Source organism: Triturus cristatus, chromosome 9 (genome assembly GCF_964204655.1).
Source record: "Triturus cristatus chromosome 9, aTriCri1.1, whole genome shotgun sequence".
Lineage (NCBI taxonomy): Eukaryota > Metazoa > Chordata > Amphibia > Caudata > Salamandridae > Triturus > Triturus cristatus.
In genome coordinates this window covers 712383816-712404751 of record NC_140592.1, presented here as the reverse complement: position 1 = coordinate 712404751, position 20936 = coordinate 712383816, and the positions used below count along the sequence as shown (strand labels likewise).

The 20936-nt window shown below is 41.8% G+C and overlaps 1 protein-coding gene across 1 annotated transcript; it reads right to left on the bottom strand.

Moving 5' to 3' along the window:
* Window positions 1–1289: 1289 nt before the first annotated feature.
* On the bottom strand, window positions 1290–20493 carry LOC146798571 (transmembrane protein 272-like). Its single transcript, XM_085625876.1, has 6 exons — window positions 20443–20493; window positions 11502–11630; window positions 11027–11072; window positions 8106–8168; window positions 5688–5867; window positions 1290–3578 (listed from the first exon to the last, which is right to left on the bottom strand). Exons 2-6 carry the CDS (start codon window positions 11532–11534, stop codon window positions 3358–3360), a joined length of 543 nt encoding a protein of 180 aa, XP_085482002.1. The 5' UTR covers window positions 11535–11630; window positions 20443–20493; the 3' UTR covers window positions 1290–3357.
* Between the last annotated feature and the right edge of the window lie 443 nt (window positions 20494–20936).

Sequence of the window (20936 nt, the reverse complement as noted above, 5' to 3'; positions counted from 1 at the left end):
ACAAATGATGACCTACCTCTGAACCACAAGATTTTGCACGATGTCTTATCCTTGGATAAATACACCAGTATCCCTTGGTTGGCATATGTAGCTAAAACCCTTGCAGATCTGGGTCGCCCAGATCTTTTTTCATCTCCGGAAAATATTAGGAGACAGGACATAGTAACCATCAAAGAGTTATTTAGGGATAGGCAGGAAGCACGGAGGGAGGATCTCGAAGTGTTGAAACCCGCAGTAAGGGCACATAACCTCCTGGTTTGTACACCCTCACTCGCCCCCTACTTGAACTTTGTCACATTCCCATATCACAGGTTTTTATTATCAAAGTTCCGATTTAATTTGATACATTTTTATCTAGGTTCATTTAAGACCTGGCAGAAGCCTGAGCAGGCCCCACCGTGCTGCTGCGACAATTTTTCGGTGCAGGATACTCTGCACTTTGTTATGTTTTGTAGTATATACCATGAGCAGAGAAAGAAATATTTGTTGCCTATTTTGAAAAAAGCTGGTTTTGTCCAAGTAAGACCAGCCCTGCTCTTTCTACAACTACTACCTAACATACATGTTACTTTTTGTATGGCAAACTTTCTGGTAGCCGCAATGCGGGCGAAACCTGTTAGCCATAGCTTACTTTAATACTTCTCTTGTTGTTTGAGCATGTTTACGTGATAGATTTGTATAGAAATATTTTATCCATGTCTAAAATTTTTCTTCTGTTTGTTTATTAGGTTTTTTTGTGTGGGAAATGTAAATAGATGTATAGTAGGCATTGCATTGCAAAATAATTATATTTTTTTGTTCTTTGTATGACTTGTAATAAGTCGAATAAAGATATTCTGACTGACTGACTGACTGATATTTTTATGGAAATCAACATTTTCAAGCATTTTAGAACAATATGTGCGGTTTATTAATGAATACAATGGTCTTACGCTTTTAGTGAACTTCTTAACTTTTATACGGTTCTGAAATCCTTGAATAGCAATGTTAAATAATTTTGTATACATACAAACTACTATGATAATAGGGTGTACCTATCCTCTAATGGAAATGTTGTGTGTATTGTTGTGATTGTCTTTTCAAATAAAGATTATGAACTGAACTGAACTGAAAAATGCAATGGCATATCTGGTACATTAGCAAGTGTTCTGCTCAGGAAGGAAAATGCCGAAGAACACAAAAGAACATTCAAGAACAAAAATGCGACAGTGTCTTTAAAACACAATCTTTTAATTGTATTTGTGCATCCCATTCATATCTAGGTGTGAATTATTTAAAGGATTCCAGGATTCCAAACAAATTAATTTATTGAAGCACAATAACAACGACAACAAATAATAATCATATATTCATACATGATTTTGAATGTGTTAACAGTCACATTTTCTTCATTAGTAAGAAGTAGTGGTGTACTGGAAAAAACTATTCGCTATGCATTTTTCTACCTCTAAAGTTGTATGTCAGTCATTACCCTGTCGCAAAGGCGTTACACCTGTGATTCCATGACCCTCAAATGTTTTTCATTTTGACTTGTCACATTAAGATAAAATACTGAAAGGAGAAGCACCAAATAATCACTCACATAAAATAACTACTATTGTTTTAAATAGAGAAATGTATAACTTATGGCATTCAGCAATTCGCCTTAGAGGTACTTTATCACTTTTTATTTTTAGTTTTATATAGCGCGAGCTTGACCCGAAGGTATCAGGTATCGGAGCGCTTTACACGAGCACCAGTTACATTACACAAGGAAACATTCATTTCAAATTAGGTCTATATGTATACCTTTCTTATTTGAAGTACACATGCAGGCCCAGATGTACACATATTTCACCCAGCTCAGCATGGCACCCACATTATTTTCGAATCTACCAAGATTGACCTTAAACTGGTGTTGCTCCGTCTGATAAATCACAAAGGCGCTGGCATCATGGTACATCTGTGAGTGTTCACTGTCTAACATAGGGTTTATGCTGGAGACATACCATTCCAGAACTAATTTCTATTTGTAAACAAACTCAGAAGGCTCCAGTGCATGGGATATGTGTTGTGCACTGCATCCCATATGGAATGAATACAAAATAAAATGTACTTTTCTTGAGCCTTCTTCTACTAGCAAGGCCTGGTCTTGCCATGCTTCATAGAGCCGGCTTTGCGTCAGAACCTGTGCATGCTTGCGTTGATCCACCCTAGTACTGCCACCTTCAAGCAACAGTTTGTGTGATCTGTAACGTTCACCTTCCCATTGGAACATAGATTGTGCTGTTAATAGTGAATAGCATGCGCCACTTTGTGGCTGCCTGCACAGGCATGAAGCCTTAGTAAACCTCGGCCGCCTTCTCTTTCCAACACACGCTTCCATCTTACACTATTTCAACAGTGTGGCTCAATTTTCTCAATTCCCAGAAATGTTGGCTGTCTAGGGTCATCATAATGATCTGAAAAAAACCTTTGTTGTGAGCCGTAGGTGGTAATCTTTTATTATTTACCATGATAGTTCGCTGGTGCACCAAATTGTGCTCGTTGTTGTGTGCTGTACCAGGCAATTAACAAAACTATTCTAGAAAAAATGATTTCCTGTGCAAATCTTGGTTAAGAGTTTACTGATTTTGTAGCCTGTAAAATAACTCGAATCGCAACACCTGTTACATTTTTGTGACAGCGAGCAACCTTATATAAATCAATATTAACCCTCCTTCAATAGGAAGAGTGCAGTCCGAATTGCTGAAATACATACCCTCTAAAAGGAACAACAGCAAACCCAGTAAATCTATAAGTTCTGTGTCACTAGGATGTTCAAAATACAGTTAATTACTTAAGTGGAAGAACAGTTCATGCAGCTGCAGCCTGTGCAGTGTGGTGGGGCCAAGTAGGGGGGGATTCGACATCTCATCGTCTTCATCTTTCAAAATACCCCTTCTCCCCCACTCGGCCTCGATGCCCCACTGGTCTTACCTACACCGGCCGCGGCTGAGTTCATGCCATGTTTTCCATTGGCGCTATACATGGGCCACTTGTCAGTGACCCTCTCTCATAGCCAAGTTTTACCTTTGGTCCCTACATGTGTTCTGCCTTTGTGCAAAATCAGGATACACTACACCTTTGGTTATCATGTGGTCTTTATTGTTAAACTACATGCCTAATAATAATAGGGTTGGGCCATCATCCTGGTGTGTAGATGATGTGTCAGTCAGGAGGAAAGGTGGTCCCTAATTGTCAGTGCAACAAAACCATCCATTAGCAATTATGAATTTACAAAATAACCAATTTCTTTCTTGAGGCACCGTTGTGCAAATAGTCCATGGAACTGCAAGTTTTCTAACAAAATGTAAGGATTTTGGAGCCTTAAGTTCATCATTTAGTAACACAGGAAACGCAAGAGGAGCACTGAGAACAAAGACAGCATGAGGAACAAGAAGAACAAGCGAGGAAAGAGGAGAAAAGTTTGACAATGATCGCGGGGAGGGACAGCGCCAGGACGATCCACTGGATGATCAAGATGGAGAACGTAAATAGGTAGACGGTTCTGTTGCAGTTCGTGTAGTTGGGGTACAGCGGGAAAGTCCAGACGCTCCCTGTTGGGTGAAAAAACAGAGGTTTATCATATCCCCAGCACTGATCTCAGATCCTTGCCGGACCATCTTTAAAATAATCCTACATTTTTTACTCACCCACATTTCTACAAAACCCATGAGTGCAACAGCCACCATGTGTCACTTAAAACTCTACTTATACGTATAACTCCCTTTTCCTGGCATAAGATGTAATCTCCAGAAGGTACATTGATACCAATGATAAAACTATGAATCTTTCAGTTAAACAGTTCTATAATATAAGCTTAAAGACACTGTATATTCGATTTATATTAAACAATTCGGCCAAAGCTCTCTAACGCATGAGGGGGGGATTAGAGGACTAATAACATTAAATATCACAAAAGATAAGTGTAAAATTTCACTTTCAATATTTACCATGGAAATAACAGAGATGCATTTAGATAGCGTAACCTTTTTGGAGAAGAAATTATTTGCAATCAGGAAGCAGTCATTGGGGGGCTACAGTAAAACTGGGTGGACCTTAGCGGTACTAAGTGAGATGTGTCGCAGATTAAGGAAAATCTCTCCGAAGTCCCTACTTCAGGTGTTTTCACTCACTGGGGCAATCTCTGGCCCCCACTGATAAAAGTTTGAAACTTTAAGGTTATTTTTTATGTTAAAATGGCTTTCTATCAGTGGTGAGTAAGGTAAGGCTCTGTTTGAAATACTTTTTGAGTAGGATATATATTTTTTCCCTTTATCATAGAGCTCAGCCTACAACTGATGGTAAAATCCAGTTTACCACTTAGAATATAATTTTCATTTCTGTGCTGGAAAAGCTGCTTGGAAGCTTCAACCAAGATGGTAAAGACCTGGTCCAACTGTTTTAAGAAAACAAACCCACTCTAGCCCAGTAGATCAGGTAGGCCTTATTGCTTAACACACCACAATCTGCATCTCATGATAAACAATGTACTTTTCAACTGTCCAATCTGGCAATTCTGGGTTGCCCAAATTTTATGAACGGTGTGGACTATATTGCCCCTGGTAATTAGTGGGTGCTGTAAACTCCATACAACATGAAATTCCGACCCCTGCGCAAACTCTGGCCTGCTCACAGGCAGGGCCTGCGGAGGAACTACATGTCTTGTGCTTATGTTTGAGTTCTGATTGATGCTGGGTTCCTCCATTCTAGTCAAGGCGTAAATAAATATGTACCTGCCACCCTTTGCAGACCATTGAATAATAATTGAATGAGGGTGTCAAGATTTGAGAAACAGACAGGTGCCAAACTCCCCTGCCCGTATCTCCACGAAAGAACTGAAACATTTCACCTTCTCCGTTTACTTCTCTCCCTACCCAATGTCCCCTCTTGGCCAATCCACAGCACCTCCTATCAATTTATGCAGATGTCAATGATTGTTCTTATATGAATTTTACCTGGCCACACCCAGTTTGTAAGTTAACCAGACATTTTTTTTAAGCTGCATCTGTCAGTACAAAATATCTGCCGATGTAAAGCACTGTGATAACCTCTGGGGCTACATCAACCCAATATAAATATCGCCAATAAAATGCAACAAATAAGAGATCTGGAGGCAGGAAAATATAGGTATTTGGAATCAATCTATGGAACAAGCTGCCGCGGGAAATTTGACTTGGGACAAATATATCATATTTTAAATGATGCTTCAAAAATTACATTCAGACCAATTTTAGCAACCACTATAAGTGCTCTTAAATACAAAAATACACAAAGAATCTTAGTATTTTACTAAGAAATAGAATGTATCACTTGTCTTACCTTGCCCAAAAATGTACATTGTGGTGGTTATTTTCTGTTGTGATGTTAATAAATTGTACAACTAGCCATTCAGAAAAAGGAGCATATCTGATCACTTTATCTGTAAGTATATTGATAATGATAATCAATATACCCACCACTTCATGCTCATTCACTATCTTGTAAATGGCTTGTTGTCTCATTTTAAAGCCCTTTCTTCATCCACCATCCTATGGATGGCACTTTGTGTTTATAAATTATGTTGCAAATGGACTGCTAATTTCATTCGTTATCTCGTGATTGATAGCTTCCAATCGTTGATGATAACTTTCCCTAGAACTGTACGACATAAGTAAAGGTATTACCTGTGATAAGCCAAGCAAACCAAAAGAGGCTCAACAGCGCAAGGATGCCATAGACGAGCTTATTTGGCCTCAGTCCAGCCACAATAGAGAGGAGGGACATGATGATGATGGTGACGCCATTGACGATGAGGTAGATAGGGATGAAGCGTTGTGCTGGGCATTCATGCAGATAAACAGAACCTGTAAGTATGAAAACAACAGACCAGTGAAATAACTACAATAGGTGTTGCATTACAGAGCAATGAAATGTTGCCAAAGAAATCTTCAGTAGGGTGGCTGATATTTAGTTTTATCTTCTACCAGGAAATAACACGTTGCCAGATACTCCAGACTCACCTGATAGGAGGAACTAGTCTTATTAAAATGTATAGAATGCAGACAGTATGGCCTCAAATCTCCAGGCCACTAAGCACATTCCTAGACAAAACCATCTTGGGATATGCAGTTGTGTGTTTTGTTGTTGAAAGACAATGGACCTCATTCCGAGTTAGGTCAGTGAAGGCTTTTACCACACTTGGTAATACCATTACCACAGAATGAGGTATTTACCACCCCAGTTATGGTAAATGCCTCCTCTTCCTAGTTTTCATCTTGCAACTGAGACATAACATGTACAATTATTAAGGTAGCACACCAAATTCTGGTTTGTGTGTTTTTCGGTTCAGGAAGGTCCTGGCTTGGCAGTTCGGGCTGGACTATTCCTATTGGAGCAGGGTCAAGGTTGATTTGCATAAAGCTGGGTCCAAAATGAGTCGGCATTGTGTGCCAAATAATGATGGATTGGGATGCGGCCTGAGTGATTACCAGTGTCTTAGATTAATTCAAGCATTCCATCCCTCACTGTTTTGTATACACACCAAGTTCCACATATTTTGGCATTCCTAATGGCCTTTACCTTAATTTATTCCATCAGGGAAAACTGTGAGGGTATGTTTATCAAACAACTCAGAATCCCCATCCCTTAGTTTACACAGAGATCAGCATTTAGCCCTGAACTTGAAATGGGGGCCTAAAGCAGTTTAGCTTAAAAACACATGATTTAACACACCGCCTGACTTGACTCTGGTTTTCTTTTTAAACCACCTGTGCCTTGTCAACTTCTTTTTCTCATTCTTTTCTCCTCCCTTTCTCCAATCCTCATCTCCTCCTTTGCTTTGTTCTTTTGCTCTAATTCTAGCCATCTTCCAATCAATCATTTTTATTGGACCCTCTCTTTCTCTTTCTTTCTCTCTCTGTCTCTCACTCTCTCACTCACATTCTCACTCTCTCTTCCTACCGGTCAGTTTCATGTTCTAGCTAATTCTTTCAATCTATTATTTTAATTGTATTTTAAATGCTTTTCTTATAGCTCATCGGATCATTTTGGGATCACATGACAATCCATGACTTACACTACTAACTCAATTGTAAGTTGTGAGGCATTATATAACACCCGCAGTCACACCTCAGAGCTCTCACAAAAATGTGAGACAAAAGAGATCATGCTTATGAGCAGTGTCATAGCAAGAATGTTAATGAAATCCTATCCTATGAAAATTGTAGAGTGTATGCTTAGGTTGGTTGAATCTAAACACAGAAATTCCCTTCGGATGAGTTACCTGCAATAATTTCAAGAAGTGAGGTGAGTCACATCCTGAATATTGGCAGAGGTTCCCTCAACCTCTTGCCCTTGGATTACAGTCGGGGAGGTGAGAACTATTTTTAAGAGGCACTCAATTAATTTACTATGACAGCTCTCTTTAGGGAAACATTTGAGTCCCTCACGGCTACTCAGACATTTGTCTCAGTGCATTTTGGTGCTTGCAGTTCTGTTCTTCCAAAAGAAAAAAAAATGCTGAAGAGTGAGTAGCATTAGGGTTTTGGCCAAAATATGTATTTAAAAAAGAACTATCCAGAGATGTTGTTTGGGACTGTTTCCAACAGAGACTACTTTACATGTATTTATTGAGTTTCAAAACATTGCAAATGGCCAACAGTCCAGAGAAAGCTCCTTTATAGGGTGAAATTAAGGATGCCTTAGATGAGTGGAGAGGTGGGGGTGGGCCTGTCGCCGGAGACAGCCCCTTGGTGAGATGTAGTATGGGCTTAATGATCTACCACAAACCAAAGTGTCACAGAAGTTCTGCTCGAGTACTAACAAAATCTTTCTTAAAAGAGATGGACAAAGATCGACGACGTCCTCGTTAATGAGGTAGATACCAAATCACATGTCGTACACCAAATAAGGCATTACTAGTCAACAGGTTATAAGTATGTATCCATTCAGCATTAAAAAAAAACGTTCCAGGGATGGTATCTCCTAATCTCATGAGGTGAACTGGAAAAAGGGATGAAAAGAGGATAGAAAAAGGGATGCATATGTCATGGTGGAGAGGAGAAGAAAGAGTACAAAGAGGCAATGAGATCCTTTGATCTTACCAATGACAATCTCAGCGATGCTCAGTGCTATCCAAACAAGTGACATTAGACCAAGAAGCCATTCTGAAAAAAAAGAAAACATATCAATTTCTGAAATGCCTACTGCTACTCATCTGTGATAGTAAAGGTAGAAGCAATTTAGAAAGGTTAAATAAACAAAAAACAACTTTCAAATTAAACGTTCAGTCCCTAACCACCTCACCTTCTCGCCAGCAACAGGTTAACATCGAAAACAGAGCTGATTTAAAGGCCATCCGGACCCCACTTATTTCTATAATTCTCTTCTCGTCCTGTCGTATAATTCTCAGCCCTTTACATCTTGTAATTCTCAACAAAACATGTTTCAAGGCACACAGCAAGTGATTTTTTTTTTAGTTCATTTCAAACATATTTTTTGCATATTTATTGTTCTTTCCTATTTTAAGCAGTGAATTATAATTTCCAATTGCAAAATAAGTTCATGCCATACTGTTACTCTACTTTGTAAGTTAAGAACTCATGTAAAATCTTTTTTGCCAGCACGTGTTTCACTCTAGGTTTCATTACCTGTGTGCTCTCTGAAGGCAAGTATTGGCATCCGACTCAATATGTGCCTTTCGTTCTAAGAATATATTGAAGGAAACCTCAGATCCCTCTTCTAAGTTGTTACTGAATCGCAAGATTGGTTTGCGATTCGGTATTTGGAAGGGGAGTGTTTAGGGCATCCCTTCCAAACAGCGATTCGCAGTGGTATGTATTAATGTTTTGGGACCAAATTTCATTCACAAAACATAAATATTGTACCACCAATTCAAAGTTGGTGGTAACCCATTCAAAATAGGAATGAATACCATGGGACCACTTTCCCTTTGAGAATGTAACACAAATATTTTTTACGTGCGGGCAGTGGTCCCAAAGATCACTGCCTACTCTTAAAAATTTACTTTTAAGCATTTCATTTTTTTCTTTTTAAACATTCAGTTTTTCATGAAAGTTAAACGGCTGCATTTTAAAGTAAAAAGCGTTGCTTTAATCCAAAGCAATCACAGACAAGGTGGTCTGTGGACCCTAGCAGGCCACCATCCCTGTGATGGCTATGATTTCTAATGGGTCGCAAACTGCGACCTATTTCATGAATATTTATGAGGTAGGTCAATTTACGACCCATTAGGAATCACTAATTGAAACTCAACAAGTTTCATACCTTAGGAATAGTGATTTAATAATTGCGATTTGCAGGAAATCGCAATTAGGAAATCACTCTTCCCAATGTTTGTACATCTGGCCCATAGTTGACTCCACCATCACCCCAAAAGAAGGGCATTCTCCATACAACCACCAGCCTCAGTAAGACCACATCATCTCTATCTTCAGGGCTCCTCTGTAGCTCCCAACCCCATTATGCATTAAGTTCAAAACGTTTTGTATCATTTAGTAGGTGATCTATTCAAGCAAATCTAGCTAGCCAGCTGAAAACAACCTTCTTTCCAGGCCCCAGCCTCAACAAATAACTGCTGTAAATCATTGATTGAATACTAACACCCAACGCTGTGGTATCCATTCTCATAAGAAGAAGTAGCGTCTGAGGGACAGCTTCCACTTTGCAAATGTGGGCTATTGGGAATGGGGATCCGCCAGAGTTCCAAAGTACTGCTGCATGCACCCAGCGAGGCATTTGCCAAATGCGTATTCTATTTTTTATTGGAGTTCCTGTTCCTATAAAGCACAGGAAGTGGAATGATAAAATAAAATGTTGTTTAAGAATGCAAAGGCAGGGATGAGGTCCGCTGCCCCTTGCAGTCCTCTGTCCCTACCATTCTGCACCATTCGCAGACAGAAACCTGCATCATTGATGTTAATAGGACAGGATTCTGCAAATCCTACTGAATGTTCATTTTGTGCTCAAGAGTAATATCTCTATCACAGTCGAAAAGGAAGGTATGGTAATAAGGTGTTCGGTGTGTACAAACACCAACTGAATTGCGATTCAGCCCATAGTACATCTGGAGCCGTGTAACAAATATGGTGGCTTTCCCTCTTTGTGCAATGGTGCACCATTAAATAGGTGTGCAGTGCGCAAACAGGGAAAGAGCGCAATATTACATGAATGCTCTGCCCCTAGGGCAGCCGCGAACCAGTGCTGCCCTGGGGGCAGCGCATTCCAGATAAATACGGCGCAGCTGCTTTAAAGCTGCTCCGTGTTTCACTGTGCAGGTGGCACCCACTTGCACTTTCAAGAGGGGTGAGAGATCCCCTTGCAGGTGGATGCAGTGAGTGACTGCACCCGCCCACAAGGGGATGTCTGTGAGGTCCATGGGACCCCCTTTCTCCCCTCTAGAAGGCTGCCTTTAGTCATGTCTGCGTCCAAAATAGGGCACAGGCGCAGAGGCAAAGTGCATGGGCTGACGCCTCTGTGCAAATGAAGAAACACCCTCTGATGATAGCGCTGGTGTTCCACGTGCGCCAGAGCTATCTGTAACACAGAGTGGGCCGTAGAAGCCTCTGAGGCCCCTTCTGTAATACCAATGTGTCCCAGGGGTGCACAGAGCGGGCGCACATGCCCTTTGCACCCCTGAGGTTTTCTGTGTAGTACGGCTCCAGGTCCCCAAAACCACAGGGACCTGGAGACTGCAATGACCTGTCATCTGTGCAGATGTTTGTGCCGGATGGTATGTCAAGGCATGAATGGAGATGAGGGTGAAGACTCCATCAGTGAGCCATTCATGGAAAAGCTCAGCAGTGACTAGGCACAAAGGTGGAACTAATTCATGTGCATTTGTGAGAAAAGCAGTGACTGGAAACTTATTTTTCCGAATAAAATGATTTCCATTTCCAGGGAAACTCAATCATCAAACACCAAGAGCTCTCCAACACCAAGAAAGTCCCAGAATAAAATGATAATCTTAGTTAATTTAAATGAAGTAAAATAACCAAATACTCACTGAAACACTGAGTGGCACAGCAACAGCAACTCTTGACTGATGTGTCCTGTGCAGACATAAGACAGTGATTGCATTAGAACTGAGATCAAGCTGGGCATTGAGCAGCTTTGGGTCTGCTTTGTACCAGCAGGGAGCTGTGGCAGGCGTGCCTTGATGCTGCCTTCAACCATGAAATGTGCTACGAAGCCTCAATAAGGGTGCGCTATACAAATGCTAAGTAAAAATGACAGTAAAGAACGAGATTAATTTTCCATTGAGATATGTGTGTGTGCCCATGCTGTACCATAGGTCCTCTTTGTGTTTCATAGTGGCATTTGTGAGCATCACATCTGTCCTTCCACAGCCAACAAAGAATGTTCTAGAAGTGAAAGAGAACCACACTTCCAATCTTCTCTTTCAAGTATAGTAGAAGCCCTTATTGATTCCATATTGATATTTGTTGATGTTTCTACGTTTTTTACATCTGTCTATTTACCTGGCAGTCCTGATGCACTCTGTCTTGGGCCATGACTCTGTTGCTTGTCGGTTTTCTTCGGATTCAGTCCCACGGCTCACCAAGGATGTTCTTATGAGCCAATGATGGGCGTTTTTCTTGTTGGCCGACCTGCAGAAAATTTAGGATTAGTTAGTTCGATAATCCCAAATGCACAACTTTGTTTGATATATTTTGTTCCTCTCAACTCCACTCTTTCTTTCTATTGGTCTCCCTTGCCATCTCACTCCTGACTGCCTTGAACTCTTTTTCTTTGTTGTCAGTGCTTCTTTCCCTGTTTTATGCTGCAATCTGACTCTTTCTTTCACTCATTAGCTTGCTTTACCTTTCTTGCTCACTGATCCTTTCACTTGTATGTCAGAATATCGACCAAAGAAATATCGTGCTGCAAGAATGTTGTAACAAAAAACATCTACTGCCAAAATATTGTGGAGGTAGGTTCCAGGGAGAAGGAAGAAAATAAAAATACCTTCACTTTAACCATAACTCTGATCACACCCAGCATGCCAAGTGAGCAAACCTGCGCCTAGGAGAATTTTGTTTACCTTCTCATCCTCCTTCCATCAATTCATACATTTATGCTTTCCCCATTTATATATTAATCCATTCATCCATCCATCCATCCATCCATCCATCCATCCATCCATCCATCCATCCATCCATCCTTCCTTCCTTTCTTCCTTTCACCATCGTTCCTTACAATCTTACCCATCTGCCAATTCTTCATTCTTCCTGCCATTCACCCTTTTATCTGTTGATCATTTCACTCTTCCATCTATCCTTGTGTCCTTCCATCTACCCAATCTTTCATGCTTCCATCCATTCATTCTTTCACCCTTCCATCCTACTTTACACCTTTTCTTCATTATATCTTACGACATGTACTTCCTTTCTTGCAACCTTCCTTTGACCACCAGCTCTTTCCTCTCTCTTTCCATCTACCCATGTTTATGTCTCTCATCCTTATTTTGTTCTTTCCTACTATTCTTTCTCATGCTCACTTTTTTATTTCACCCTCTCTGAGCATTTCCCCTACTTTAAACATTTCATCATGTCTCTGTTTATTTTGCAAGGAATGTCAACCCACCTACCAAACCTCTATGTTCATTTTTTAACTAATCGTATTTATTAGCATTTGGTTTGCAGACAGGAAAGCACCATACAAATCGAATTACCGTTTTCGGGGGACCCAGTTACCCCGCTCGTTCACCCAATGAGCAACCCCCGCTTATGCTGCTTAAGGGGGTGGTTCACTGCATCACTGGTTACGTGTATATTGGTAAGTATAGATTTACTATTTTAACTTGACATCTACATACTTTAAAAATCAATTTTTGGACAAGAGACATATATGTAGTGATAAGTACAGCAAACAATTACTGACCTAGCTGATATTTTGGTTGTCAGTATTGTTGATATGATATTTTTGTAGTGTGACAGTTACACTTGATATTTCATCACCATCCTCCTCCCCCATTTCTATTAGGCAGTTAAGAGTGTACCAATGACGGTTAAGAAGCCCAATGACGTCATGACTTTCAGTTTCCATTTCCAAAACACTATCTGATATTAGACAAAGGGCCAGATGTACGACCCGCCAATTAGCGAGTCGCAAATTGCGTCGCATTTGCGACTCGGTCATTGGAATGCACAACAATGTCTCAGACACTGTTTGTGATTCCTAATGGGATCGCAAATTGCATGCCTCATTAATATGAATGAGGCAGGCGCAATTTGCGACCCCTTTAGGAATGGCTAGCATTCACAGGGACGATGGCCTGCTGGGGTCAGCAGGCCACCATGTCTGTGACTGCTTTTTTAATAAAGCAGTTTTCTTTTTCTTTAATGCAGTCTGTTTTCCTTAAAGGAAAACAGGATGCATTTAAAAAAGAAAAATGAAACTTTTCAGTTTCATTTTTTTAAGGGCAGGCGGTGGTCTCTGGGACCACTGCCTGCTCTTAAAAAATATTTCCCCACATACTCACAATGGGGAAGGGGTCCTGGGGACCCCTTCCCCTTTGCGATTGGTTTACCACCTACTTGAAGTAGGTGGTAAACGGCAAGTGTTTTGCTGCCGCAAATGCGGCTGCAAAACATTAGTACATAGCATGTTGATTCGCTATTAGGAAGGGACGCCCCTTCCTAACAGCGAGAGTGGCAAATGCTGTTTTGCGAGTCAGTGACTCGCAAGATAGCATTTGTACATGCTATTACACTTTTCTGCGTCCGCAAACGGGAGGATCTCCAGTTTGCGGATGCAAAAAAGGGTCGTACATCTGGCCCAAAAGTCATTTAACTGTCACTATTCCTAGCCTTTCTCTCGGGATTATTTCTCTACTTTTCATTATTTATAAGCCTCCCACCTGTTTTCTCTTATGTGTTTATCCATTTTTCCACTCCACGCATACCCATTATAATATGCCACATTTAATAATGTGGAAACTGTCCGTTTTAGGTGTGAGAATGCATTTTGCACTTAAACATAGAGCGAAAACGCAAGAGGCATGAACAAAAGCTACTTATATTCAGGTGGTTTGTGTTATTCCCGTGCTCTCTGGGATTAGTTTTGGGAATTTCACATAACAATTGTAAAGCAAAATTCATAAAAATACGCATGTTGCACTGGTGTATTAGAAATGTTGACCAGGCTTGCTGATAACTACTGAGTACATGTTCTTATCTGAACCAAATCCCTCAGTTCCGTCTAAACGTAATTAGTACTTTAATCACACCATCTCGTCCATTCAGGAAAATCCGTGATACTTCAGAGAGTGGGAGTTTGCCTAAGTAGGTGAATTCATACAATAAAGGACAGAAGTTGGGGGCGTTTTAGAGGGGCTACATGGTCCAGCATCACCATGGCCACAGGAGGCAGTCCCTGGTCTTTCCCCTCACGTGATCTACCAAATGCAATAAAGCGCGACGAGGAGTCCCACTCCACGGATGAAGTTGGCGGCATTGCAGAGGAGACTACATGGTCCAACATCACCAGGGCACCAGGAGGAGGTCCCTGGTCTTCCCTTCACCTGATCTACCAAGCGCTATAAAGCACGGCGAGGAGTCTGGCTGCACGGGTGAAATTGGCGGCATTTCAGAGGGTACTACACAGTCCAGCATCACCAGGACCCCAGGAGGCGGTCCCTGGTCTTCTCCCTCACCTGATCTACCAAGCGGTATTAAGCGTGGCGAGCAGTCCCGCCACATGGGCCATGCCCGGGCCAGTGGCGGTACCGCCCTGCACACGTCAGCGACAGGAAGTGGGAGGGCAGGCTACCCCCCTTGGCCTTGCAGCCGAGTTGCAAATCCCCATGCTAAATAAGGTCAACTCTTACGAACATATTCCTACTGACTTTTGTGGTGCCTGTTTGGCTGTCCTTTCAGACTGAGACCAAATATGTCAAAGACCGGATCCAGGACTCATCATCAAACAGTCTCCCCCACTGAGGCAAGCGGTATTAGGCATTTAAAATAATAGTAACCCCTCATGGTTTTCCCACATAAGCTTGTAGCCTGGCCAATTTTTAGTGTTTTTTGGAGGGAAGACTGTTATTTGTAGTGTGACTATTTAGTTAAAATACCTGCAGAGTGATATTTAACCTGTCAACCGTCGGGGAAAAGGAAAAGCACCGAAAAACTCACTGGTGAATCGACGGGGAAAAAAGCAGTAGACTGCCCATCCCACAGCAGTACCCTACAAGATACAGACCATCTTGTAGAGGAGGTAGATCAAATCCTTCAACCTGATGCTTCTGGTGCTAAGCCAAAAAAGACACAAGTTGCCCAGTTGTTTAAAAAAGTTGGAAAGGGCAAATGGTCTCCTTTCATGGCAATTAGCTCAATAAGAAATGCCCCGGGGGAGTCCACTATCGGCAGTTCTCCGTTGTGTATTTCTTCTAATTCCTCTAAATCCCACATTCCACTAGAACCTGTGGTTACATGATCTAATAATGTTTCTGTTTTGGCCTCTAATGATACGCTGCCAAATGACTCCAGAGTGCTTGCTAATCCCCCCACAACGGTCAGATGTAGCGGATGATACCTGCGCCCCAATCAAAGAACTATGGGTAGTTACTAATTCTTCATGGGCTGAGATTAAGGCCCTATGTGATGAGTTACAGTCCTCGCCGAAATACCAGCACCTTGAAAACTCATCGACAAGCCAGGTTGATGGTTACAAGGATTCACATAACCAGGTTCCATTACTTTACCCTGATTTTACTCCTAAACCTATACTGCCTCACCCTAGTTTCCAATTGTCTATTGTCTAAAACTAACCCTAAATGCTTTTTCCCACAGCTGTATGTTATATATGACTGGTATCCCAAGGTGCCCTTGTGTGTCGAAGAAGATGACGCTTCCCTGATACATAAAGTGATGCACTGGATTAGAGACGTGAGAAAATGCTACACTGTAATACATTCTGACATAATTAGTGCGAGTTGTATTTCACACTCTGACACCTTTGACTGCATTAGTTTACAGTTCTCACATTAAGCTTTTGTGAATGGTCTACAAACCTCTACCCCCAATAACTCCCAGATACCGTTCAAAACAAGGGTCCCCCTACTTTAGAGCCAGGAGCACCCTCAGACCACATCTTCTCCTTCTTGTGTGGATTGACTGGAATCCTTCATCAATTGGTAGTCATGACCGAGAGCAGCCCCGAGTGTAGGTTCCTCCAACTAGTTCTTGCATCTTGCACAGTGAACAATTTTTCCACTCTCTAGACATGCAGGTCTAATGATTTTTGTATCATCTCTTGGAACTTTGCGGGACTGGGGAGTAAGTTTGCCCAGGGGGGCTCAGGGCCCTTTATATACACAGCCAATATTATTATGTTTAAAGAGTCCTGGGAGGTTGTCCCAACCCATAGACAAGGGTATAAGAAATGTCATGTGCCTGCTCGCAAACCCAACCCCGTTAGACTTTCAAGTGGTTTATCCACATGGATTAAGATCCCTCCGGGAGACCACGTTAAGCAACTGCCAATCAATTCAATGGATCTACTTGGCCTCGAGGTTGCCCTTTAGGTAAAATAACACTACTGTTATTTTAATGTTTATAGCAGGAGCATTCCCAAGTAAGCAGAGTCTTCCATTCTAGACCAACTGAGTGATATTACTAACTCAAAATCCAAGTGGGAGGTAGTAGTAATTGTAGCTGGGAGTTTTAACACGTTTCAAACCTACCACTTTCCAAAGGGAAATAATCGGTGATGAAGATCAATCCTGGGGTATTCCCCAGAGTGCGGGTCCTTGTCTAAAGTTCACATCAAAAGTAGACCTGCAGTTGCTGGACCTCTATATATGTTGTCATCTGAGGACCTGCAATGGCAGGGTGAAATCCTATGTAGAGAGGCGCCCAACTTTAAAAAACATTTCAGCCAGAGTTGTATTGATTATTTTCTTGTGGACCTCCGATTCTGGGAACTCATTATAGATATGGAGGTTTATATGGGACGGAGAGTGATCATTTTCCTCTGTTTCTTACACTGCATGACAAAACGGACAGGTCAAATAAGGACCCTTGATTACCTTGTGATGATATATAAGTAAGCAATGATTGAAGGAAGGTAGGATGGGAGACTGTATTGAATAATGAGAATACATACGCCCACATACACCAGGGCCTGCCCTACATCTTGCTCCTATTAGTTCATCCTGAGCTGCCTTCCGATAGGGTAATGGACGTCCATGCTAAATGGTTCGCGGAGTTAGGAATCAGGCTTTTTTACCAAACCCTACTCAAATAAGAACTCTACTGTGACTGCATCACACTCGCGGTTTAACAGAAATTGGAGAATAGCAAATAGCCACCTCCTCCGTGCCATCTAGGGAGGGCTGCCAAACAACATCCAGACTGCTAAGCTGTCAAAAAATGTGCAAAATCAAACTGGGATATGGCCATTTGGACCGAAATGTTGAACGCTGTGTACTCAGGGAATCAGGCAGCCTTCTGCATGTCATCTCACAAGGCTCCAAGACAGTGTTGGCGAAACCTGAATCTAATATTGCTCCCCAGGACTGGGTAACCCACTTTAAAACCCTATACTCCTCTTCCCCCTCCCACCCCAATCCGGAGACCCAAGATAACTATGGTCCCTTACAAGCCACAACACTCGGTTTCATTATCTACAACTCTGACACCTCCAGAAATGAAGTATTTTTCACTGTGTCGCAAATCTGTAATGCCATTAAATCACAGAAGTTTGGGGAAAGCCCTTGGCAGCATTGAATTCCAGGGGGCCTGTTCATCTCCGAATCCACTATTTGTTCACCATACCTTACCCGGCTCGATAACACCGTCATGGCAGGAGCAGACCTCCCAACATCTTGGAAAGGTGTGGAAAGAATCTCTAACCTTAAAAAAGGCCCAAAGACAGACCCGGCAAAGTATCTCCCAATTAGACTCATTGACTCCAGTCAAAACAAATAAGCTAATACTACACCGATTGTTACTCTGGTTCGATGAAACCAAGATTTTGACATCCTTTCAAGCCAGATTCCACACCAAAACTAGTGTGGTCGACCAGATTTTTAGGTACCGACCAATAAGTTAGACGGAGGTCGACTTAAATGGGGCTAGTCTTTATATCGCTTTTGTAGACCTTAAGGCGGAATTCGATATGGTCCCTAGAGATAAACTATGGTGTATCCTCAGAGACCTGGGACTCCCTGGCCCCCTTCTTAATATAATTATTTGGCTCCACTGAAGTTAATTCTGCCCAAATTCGTTGAGGAGCCAATGGCGAAACTACTGATGCTTTAGGGATAGATAAGGGGGTAAGGCAAGGCTGTAAACTTGCTCCCATGCTGCTTTTGCTGTTTGTTAATGGGGTATTGACTATCTACTGGCCTGCGACAATGATTCCCCGGTACAAGGAGAAACCAAGAAACCTGCTTTGTTGTTCTCAGACGATACGTTGTTGGCATTTAAGACTCCCAAAAGCCTGGAGACTCTCCAGAATAACTTCAATTTAGTTTACTCAGACCATGGCCTAGCAATCAATGAAAGCAAAACTAAGTTTACGGCCATCCACCCCTATAGAGGCTTTATAGGGAATATATCCCTTGAGGGGGTGGAACTAGAGTGAGTGACAGACTTTGACTCCCTTGGCATACACTTATCCAGCTGCAACACCTGGGTCACTTTGTAAAAAGCACTCTCATTTTTAAACACTGGGAAGCTCCTATTTTAAAATGTGCAATTAAGACCAACTCGCACCCAGTCTCCACCCTTCTTGTTGTCTGGAGGTCCCAAGCCGCAGCTGCTGCTACATATGGGGAAGAGCTCTGGGGCCAAAGAAATCGAAATGGAATGAAAAAAGACGAGAATCATTTCCTGAGAGCAGCCCTCAAATTACCACTAAGTACTCCATTAGCCTTTAAGCAAGACTTAGGGTTATGGTCTATAGTTTCTGTAACCCGCATAAAGCCAATCCTTTGTAGGTGTTGTGTATGATCCACTCCTGAATCTGAACATTACAGGGACGGTTTGAGTGATTTCTTGAACAGATCACCGGGCGGGACGAAAAATCTGGTGGTTGTCTTCTGTGATGCAGTTTCTCAGCTCCAGGGGTTTGCATGAGCATTGACTAGATCCAAGCTCTATCACTCCCCTCGCTGTAAAAAGCTGACGTTTGCCTACTGGGAGAGCAGGGAGGTTAAACTATGTAACCAGATAGGCCTGGGCACCAGACTGAAAGCTTCCTTGAGTTCAAACCAGTACCACTGTTTGAGAATTACATGACTGAGATAGATCCTCTATTAATGAAAGCACTTTATTTAAGGTTCAGGCTAGGTTCACTCCCTCTTGCTACACTCACATTCAAATGGAATCCTGACCAAGGTGGATCCAAAATGTGTCCTTTATGTGGCTAGGGTGAAGAAACGTCCGACCATCTCCTGTTCTTTTGCCCTACCTACAAACAGAGGAAAAGCTGGCTAGCTCCCCTACGTCGCTATCTAGGAGCCCGCCACCATAAGATAGCCTCGAGGATATGTAGAGCAGATACGTCCTCTGTTAAAGTTTCTCTGTCGGCAAGGATCTCAAGAGTATTTGGCCCAATCGGAACACAATCCTCTCTGTCCCACTTCAAACAACCTGGCGGACCCTTGGTAGGCATTACCTAGGCCTCTGACTGGTCAGACACAAATGTACTTTAATGTATGGTACGGTTTCATTGATTTTACTTAACTGGTGCTATTTTTCAGTACATAATTCATCCATCTTAAATGAATTGTTTTTACTCTATAGATATCAAAGTATAACATTGTACTGTTTGGTTTTACTGTTTTTATCAAATAAAGTGCTATTACTGAGTATGTAACACATCCTGAATTGTTTTTATCTTTTTATGGTATGATGTATTTGTACTTGCACTGAAGAATTGTTACTTTAATGGTCTATTACCGAAATAAAGTACCAAAATGAAATGAAATGACTGACTCAGTTAGAATACAAACCACCTCAAATCGTGGAAAATAATTGCCTGTATACTCCTGCTTTAGGGTTGAGACACTAGGGTACACTGAGAACCTGCCGACTTTCTTAGATCCCCCTTCATGTCTTTACGGACACTGAGTATATAGTTCACTGGTCACTTTTCTAGACACACTCCTAGCTCCGAACTAATCCTACCCGAGAGATTGATATGAACTGCTTTCACCGGGAATAAAAAACCTTGGAATAAAAATTCACAGGAATATCCCCCAAACACTTAAATAGCACGTGCATCTATGAATATTACAGATCAATAAGAGAAAGGGCGTTTTACTCACACTCTCAGGAAAATTCAATAGTACACATTCCAAATGTAGTTTGTTGAAAACTAAAAACAGTCGAGATCTTACAGCAGCTTCAAATCCCAACATGGCAGCCACCCTACCCTCCGCAAATAAAGAGCCTACATTCAAGCACTTACCTTCCTGTGAGTCTGAGGATTGTTGGCAGAGAAGGTGCCGGGCTCTCCAAGTGCTGGTAAATGTGTGCCTCGAAAGAGGTTTTATAGCACCGCTGCCACATTGACTAGTATGTAATTAACGGCTCACACCCGACACGAAAGCTCATGAATATTCATCACCTGCTAGGAAACAATGAAACATGTGGGCTACTGAATTAGGAATGTTGAAGAGGAAAGTCACGTTTATACTATCAGCTCGACCAGGACAAATTCCGCAAATTGATTAGGTACAAAAAAATCCTAGAAACAATGGATTCCTAAATACATCACCCACCGACACGTGAAGCATGAGCAGCACATTCGTACCTCTCAAGCAAGGGCTAAATTCGAATTCTGTACTTTCTGGTCGACACTTTGAGAGTGACATAGAACCAGCTGTGACATGAAGGCTTTTAGCAAAGAAGCAGGGTGATCAGGGGTTCTGTATACTTGTCGATCTTGGGTGTATATTTTAT